This window comes from Dermacentor albipictus, chromosome 1 (genome assembly GCF_038994185.2).
Source record: "Dermacentor albipictus isolate Rhodes 1998 colony chromosome 1, USDA_Dalb.pri_finalv2, whole genome shotgun sequence".
In the NCBI taxonomy this organism is placed as follows: domain Eukaryota; kingdom Metazoa; phylum Arthropoda; class Arachnida; order Ixodida; family Ixodidae; genus Dermacentor; species Dermacentor albipictus.
In genome coordinates this window covers 484,264,369-484,272,136 of record NC_091821.1, presented here as the reverse complement: position 1 = coordinate 484,272,136, position 7,768 = coordinate 484,264,369, and the positions used below count along the sequence as shown (strand labels likewise).

Here is a 7,768-nt window from a genome sequence, read left to right as displayed (position 1 = left end):
CGCATTCTAGACAGTAGACTACATTGCTTGATGTGCAGGTGAAAGCCGAAGTTACTTTGTGTGTGTAATTCGACGCTGTACTTTTTACTGTAGTAGTGGATTGAATGTGTTTGCATGTAGAGCACCTGGGGCGACCACAGGGATTGGTTCCCAACTTCTTCTTTGTCTGTAGTTTGGCGTGCACAAGAACATCTTTAAAATTAGTGTTGCGTCTGTAGGCTACTCTGGGAGGGTCGGGAAAAATCTTCTTAAGTTTCTGGTTGCTGGTGAGAATCGGGTAGTATTTACTTAGGATGTTATTCACGTTTGGGAGTGCGTTTGAGAATTTAGTAGTAAGAAGAGGCGTTGTTGTTCTTGTGATCTTCGGGCGGGGCTTGAGGACCTCGGCTCGATCAAGTTTGGTTGCAGCGATGTAAGCTGTTTGAAGGTCACTGTTTGGGTGGTTCCTGTTTGATAGCGTTTCTTTAAGGTGATCGAGTCTATCTATGTAGTCTTGGTTTTCAACGCAAATGCGACGTAGTCGTGTGGCTTGGCCTTTAAAGATGCCTTGTTTGCAATGTCTGGGATGGTGGCTGGTATATTCTAGGTACTGTTGTTTGTCGAAAGGTTTCCTATACAGCGTTGTCTTTAGTTCACCATTGTCAATGTATATTGTTGTGTCCAGAAAGTTTATGCGCTCAGTTGAGGATTCTGATGTGAATTTTATTGTTGGGTGAACAGAATTTAGAAAGGATACATATTTATCTAGACTGTCTTGGCCCTGTCCCCAGATTATGAGTATGTCGTCTATGTATCGTAGGTATGTGTGGGGCTTGGTAGTGCAGCGCGATAGGAAATCTGTTTCTAGAATCCCCATAAATATGTTCGCGTAGGTTGGTGCAAAAGGCGTACCCATGCTTGTACCATGTATCTGTAGGTAGTAACTCTCTTCAAATTCGAAGTAGTTATGTGTGAGAACTAATTCAAGGAGAGACAGGTAAACTTCAGTAGAGTGTTGTGCACTGTGTTTAGACAGCGTTTGTTTTATCGAAGATAAACCATCAGGGATTGGAATGTTGGTGTACAGCGCCGTGACGTCTAGTGTTGCGAGAATTGTGTTGTGGGGTAGTGTGCCTTTAGTATTAATGTCTTCTATAATTCTCAGCAGGTGGGGCGTATCTTGTACAAATGACGGAAGTGTTTTCGGCAAGTTACCAAGGTAGTGGTTAAGGAATGTGGAGATGTTCTCTGTCGGGGTGTTGTTGTTTGATACTATCGGACGGCCTGGGATAATAGCAGTGTATAGTTCAGCGGATGGAATTTTATGAATTTTCGGAAGGAGGTAAAAACGTCCGGCAGTTTTGTTGCTTGGTTTAAGAAATTTGTATTCTGATGGTGTTATCAATTCATCAGCCAAAAGTGATTTCAGCCTGTTGGTAATTGTCACTGTATAGGACAATGTCGGATCGTTATCTAGTTTGCGGTAATGTTCTGGGTTGTTTAGTTGTCTGTAAGCCTCGTGCTTGTATTTTTTTATTGGCCAAATAACTATACTTCCACCCTTATCTGCTTCCTTAATAACAATGTCATTCCGGCAGCTCAGATTTGAAATGATATGACTCTCCGACGCAGTTATGTTTTTAGGTCGCTTAGATGTCTTGGATTGGCTTATAATTTCTTTAGTGATAGTTTTAAGGTATATGTCAAGTTCTATGGCTTGTTCTGGTTCGGGAGTCCAAGTGGATTGGGCTCTAAGTGGTGTCGTCCCGGTGTCTGGTGTGTCTGCAAAAAAGTGTCGGATACGCATTCGTCGGGAGAATTCTGAGAGGTCCTTGTGAAGCTCGAATTCATTTATTGTGTTGTTCGTGGGGCAAAAGTTTAAGCTCTTAGTAGGCATACTTACGGTGTCACGAAGAGCGCGAACCTTCTATTGTCTTTATAAGAAACTTGCTTAATGCCTGGCGGTCAAATGAATTGCGTGCTTTTCAGAAACGTCAGCACTCATTGTCTTTCGTCATATGGTAGCATTTACACTATATGTAGGCCTGGCTGTCTGTACGTTAGTAATCGGGGGTTCGCACCATGGAACCATTGTGCGTCATGTGGGGAAAGGCATCCAATAAGCGTAAACGTTTCAAAGGGAGATTTAGAATCTCTTGACTATGCTGAATTTAAAACTATAAACAACAGCACGTAGTTATTTTTATTTATAATCAAGTTGCTTAGCTGTTTGTATGTTCTTTCTTCCTTTCTGTCGTTTTTTATTTATATATTTATTCTTTTTTTCCACGAGCACCATTTTCTGCCGCTACTTTTATTCTCTCTTTCAGACACATGGTAGTTCACTGAATTCCAACAGAGGAGAAAATTCCCTCCCCCCCCCCCCGCTTTCGTCATCCAGTTCCTTTCTACGAAAGAAAGGAATCTACATTGACACGTCAACCGGCGGACGCACAACGCTACCTCGCATTCCTCTAGCGATGTTTAACAGCACACCTTTCTTTTCTATTCTACACCCCAGGCGCCAACACACCCTTGGTCGTTGCCTCTTCCACCCGCCTTATCCCCCTCTCCCTTTTAAAAGAACCGCACATATATAAACCGTGCCGAAGATATCATATGTTGTCTTGAAAAGGAAAAGCTTGTCCAAACGTTTGTCTCGTTTTGCTCGTGTGGGGATATGGAATCACTGGAGAATTTTATTCCTTAATTTTTATTACTTGTTTCGCAGCGTAACAATTGCATACACTGAGCGTACCAATTCAAAGAGTTCACCAATGACAAAACGTATAATTTTAATCGCACATCAAATCGAACATAATACAAATACCAATTCAAAGAGTTCACCAACGACAAAACGTATAATTTTAATCGCACATCAAATCGAACGTAATATCAATGAATTTTAATCAAGCTTAATATGAAATCTAATCTAAAATATGCAAAAGTATGTTTCAGAAGAGAATAAAAAAGAAAAATAATATGCATAGAAAAATATTTTGTTATGTCAGAAATTTCTTAACTGTTCGATGAAGTGTCGTTGTAGTGCGTTAGCGAAGCGAGGTCACATTTTTATTAATAAATGAATAGCGTTCTAGATTTTAGTATCATAGAATTATAGCAGACGTTCACCATGGAGATGATTGGCGAGAGGAATATTTAAATTAGCAAACGATAATTGTTTTGGAAAATGATAAAGCGCGCCTTCTTTCCTCCTCTGTTGCCGAAAATGTAATTTCGAAAGAAAGACCTGTTTCAAAAAACCCCTGTTCCGTATGGGCCTGCCCCTGTCAGTGATTAATATTTAATGTTTTCGTGCAAGTACCTTTGTCGGAGCCCGAAAGGAAGTGTGTCAGATTGTGCATGAGTACGTCATTGCTACAGGGAGACTTTCATATTAACCACCTTTCGCGCATTACTAATACTAAATCGCTCTTTTTTCATGATATAGCAGCTTCGCGAAGCACTCGCATGATCCCATTTAAAAAAAGTGTATAATAAACGTATAATAATGAGTATATGCTCATTATTATACAAATATAGGTAATTCCAACCGCTAAGTTAAAAGGGAAGCAAGGGTTTCATATTACGTTCCCATTGCGAACCATGACCAATCCCCTCTCGTGGTTGCGTGTCATATGTTGAACGTGACAACATTTCAGCCTTCCCAGCGAGGCAGTAATGGGAAAGAATGCACGGAGAGCACGGACTCACCTGCTTATCCTCATGAGCACACTAAGAATGCAGCGAATGCGTTGTTTATTACGTATTTCCATTCTCCACAGCCAGCAAAAGTGATGTGGTACGTAGAAACACGAGAAGACAAATAACAAGGTAGGCTGCTTATATACACAGGGATGTCAGTGCAGCTGCTCCAAATTTAAAACTGAATCAGGACGAGTTACTTGATGAATATTTAAACAGTTGTCATGATTTGTTTTTCTTTTGAAATATTCATAATTTTTTATTGGTGTTACTTTTTAGATTTGACTTATTAGTTTGCTAGCTCATCCCATTCTTAGCCACTCCCCTATAGTGGGTATTAGCCATTGAGAAAGCAAAACCCCTCAACCAACCTGTTATGTGTATCAGCTTCAAAAATGTGCAGCATCTCTCCGAAGGAGCCTTCCAGGAGCTGCATAGACGTCGACATTGGGACGCACTCCGTTGAGAGGAAAGGTGCTGTTCAATACACGCAGGTAGTGTGTATTTAAATAGTATTGCCTAAACAATACAACTATACTGTTTACTTAACGAGAGCACGAAGTTCAGAAGAGTACTCGTACTACGACAGATCATTTCAGTGTGAATGGCAGATTTTATGAGAAATATATCGTGTCATTTATGCAAAACATAAGAATGAGTTCATGGGGCTGTATGTAGCTTCAACGATGCTAGACTCCCTGACTAAATTCCTACTTTTCCGACCGCAGAAATACGTGTTTCTAAGGCAGCTGCGGAAGCTGTGGTGGTGCGTTGTCAATACCACAGAGTTGCCTTCAACAAGCCGCGCTTGAGTTGAAGCATGCTCGCTCAACGTTTATGAAATGGCACATGTGCGGGCAAAACAGCATTAACCTTTAATAAAACAAAATAGAGTAAAGGTAATCATGCAGATCCCACCCACTGTCGGAATCGATGTAAGCGAAGCTCGCTGTGCTGTTTGCGTTGATTGGCCATCAATGCGGTGATGTCTTCGATTCATGTTTAGCTTCTAGAGCGTTTAGTGCGATACGACACTGCTGAGTAGGCGCTAAAAGTTATCTTGCGTGCAACACTTGTGTTTATTCGCTTAGTATACATAACACACAACGAGAGGTGTTTGTTTGATATGTTGTGCATCATTCTTCATTGCCTGCGAGTGCGCAAATAACCTCGCTCATACAGAATACACTGCACCCAACAGGTCTCAGGAGAGGCTTGTCTGGTACGCAAACAGGTTGAAACAGGGCCCTCTGACACAAAAAGGTCTTAACAGGGGCCCTGTTTAGCAACTAAACTGGCTCGTACTGAATACACTGGCACCAAACAGGGGCGCCTGTTCAGCACAAAAACTGGTTCAATCTTTGCATTTGTGGCAGCCATACTGGCTGAAATCATGCCTACCAGTTTAATGCTTGAACATGCTTTGGGAGGAACATTGCTTTGACTATTCAGACACTTTTAATACCTAGTAAAGTATGCACGCGGTTATTTTCAAACTGTACAGAAATTGCGTAACCAACATCTGGCATTGTGGATTTTAATATAGCTACATGATAGCATGCGCGCACCCACAGATAAACACGCACACAAACGTTTTCGCAAGCGGTCCCCTTTATTAACATGTAATTTTTTTGCAAAGCGCGGACACACTAACAACGCATATCCCACGTGCTCACGCACGCACACAAACACTGGCGACAGACAGTATGAACGTTCTAACATTAATTACCAACAGGTTAACAAGAAAGCAAGAAATCTAGCCGTCGTGGCAGCAGCGTCCGATGCATGGAGGGCACAACTCTGGACAGTACACACCCACAGGATGACATCGAAGAACAAGCCGAAACAAACTGTGCCGATGACACCGCTCTACTCCACATGTGCCGTTGATTACGCCGCAGAAAAACAGGAACATCTTGGAACATTTCCAAACCGAATGACGATATGCTGTGAATTTCAAAACGATTTCCAGGTCCTGACAAGTCGATACGGCCACTGCGCATATTGCTGTTCTCGCCGCTGTAACCACCGTTGCTGCAACACGCCGTATAACTCGCATAACATCGAAATACTACGCCGTCACCATCCATGCGATCACCGTAATGGTCGCTTTTGTTACCGCCAGGAGGCACTAGGGGCATCCGTAAAATTACAGATGATATTATTTTCCCCTCTTCAGCTATCACTGTGCACGCGCGCCATATTGTGTCCGAGTGATGTCGCAGATTAATAGTTTAATCGTGTGTACGCTGTGTAGAGAGAACATGTGGTGCTTTTTGTCTGCTATAATTGATCACAAAGTCCATGGGACCATGCAGTGTAGCTCGCAGTATCCTTCGGGTGGTGTGCCGGTGTCGATTATCGTAGTTATGGCCCGTGCATGCTTGCTTTGTTCCCGGCTTGTGAAAAGCCCGTGGCTCTCGCTGCGCTCGCATCGGATCATCACAGGGCACGGAACAATTTGTTGAAAGTTGTACTATCACGGGTTGCCATTCATCCGCAATTCCAACAGTTTTTACGCCGGAAGCACAGTCCTTGCCGCGGCACCTGTGACATGAAGTACCATTTGCCGAGTACTTCTGGAAAGGTAAGTCTGGCGCTTGCGCGCGATCTTGTAGTCTAGAAGAGCTGACTGTTGGGCTAGTTGGTCGTCCATATTTGAAGTAGTAACTTAGCGCGAATAAAACCACGGAAACAAGAAAGACGGACAAGGAGACGCGCTTTCCTGTTTCCGTGGTTTTATTCGCGCTAAGTTACTACTTCAAAGCGCTTGTCCTTGTCCGTCTTTCTTGTTTCCGTGGTTTTATTCGCGCTAGGTTACTACTTCGAATCTTGTAGTCCATCGTTCGTGAAGTGTGCATTGTTATACGGCTCCCAATTAGTAAAGCGATGAAAATGATAAATATGCTTTTCGAAGGTTCGTTGTTCACGTCGCAGTGATCATTTAGCGAGCAGTTTCATGAAAATTGCCCTCGAGTGTATTGATGTTGCCAAGAGCTTTATCTACCTAATATTTGCTTTCCGCTATGAAATATCCTAGCGTCGGGGATTGTTTGATCAGAATGGACACAAATATTCAAGCAGGGAATGTTACGGTTTGTGCATGGAATTTCTCAGCGAAAAATCGTGAAGGCGTTTTTAGAAGTACGTCGATGTGTCGTCTATCCGCCGTGGTTGTTTAGTGGCTATGGTGCTTCGCTGCTAAGCACGAGATCGCGGTATCGAATACCGGCCGCGGTAGCCGCGTTTATACGAGGGTGAACTGCGAAAAGACCTGTGCGCTTAGATTTAGGTGCACGTTAAAGAGTGCCGAGGGTCCTACAAGGTAACATAGTGGGCATCTTCGATTTTCGGAGTCCTTGCAGCCCGCAAGTTCCGGTCCTGATAAAAAGTCACGTCGGCTGGTATCCAATGACAACCCGAATGTACCTGAAGTGCGCAAAATCGAACACTGGGACAGCTGGCCATGGGATGAACTTAAACAAGCTACCATCATGGCAGCGGCCAGCGAGGCCGCAGCACGGTCGGTGTCATCGGCCCATTTGGGCGTTGCCAGCTTGAAAATATATAGTTTAAAATGGAGAAACGATCACTTTCGCTAGATTGCGCGTGACTTGGCACAGGAGGCACACTGGGCACCTCACATTGCACAACGTAGCGAACGGCTTCCGACGCGCCCGATGCCAAAACGCGAAATCACGCGTAAGTGACGCATCCCCGAAGCGATCGCTGGAGGAGGCCTGCTCGCAGCGATCACGTCACCAACGGGCGACATTGATTAGTTGGCGATTGGTCATCATTTCACAAGACATGAAAAAGCAGAATACGGGGTACGTCTTATGCGCATAAAATTTAATGCCAGCCTGCTTGGCTTCGATTTCAGAGAGTTTGTTTCGGCTGATGGTGCTTTCCATCAGCCGCTCCATCAGCTCCTGTCCTGATGGAGCTGGGGATGCGGCTGGCACATGAAAATGCATGCCGCGTGTGACCAGCGAAAAGTTTCACACGAAAAACAACCTTGATGACGATCATGAGAGATATAAGCGAGTGTGCGCATCGTCATTACTCATCCAGTGCATATATT

The 7,768-nt window shown here is 43.7% G+C and overlaps 1 protein-coding gene across 2 annotated transcripts in view; it reads left to right on the top strand.

The window, feature by feature from the left end:
* Positions 1–5,862: 5,862 nt before the first annotated feature.
* Positions 5,863–7,768, top strand: part of LOC135907886 (cytochrome P450 3A6-like) — a 64,293-nt gene continuing 62,387 nt past the window's right edge. For both annotated transcript variants that reach the window (XM_070532539.1, XM_065439638.1), the window contains exon 1: positions 5,863–6,271. In XM_070532539.1, the coding sequence (XP_070388640.1) occupies positions 6,065–6,271 (207 nt within the window). In that variant the 5' untranslated portion in view covers positions 5,863–6,064. The remainder of the gene's footprint in view (positions 6,272–7,768) is intronic.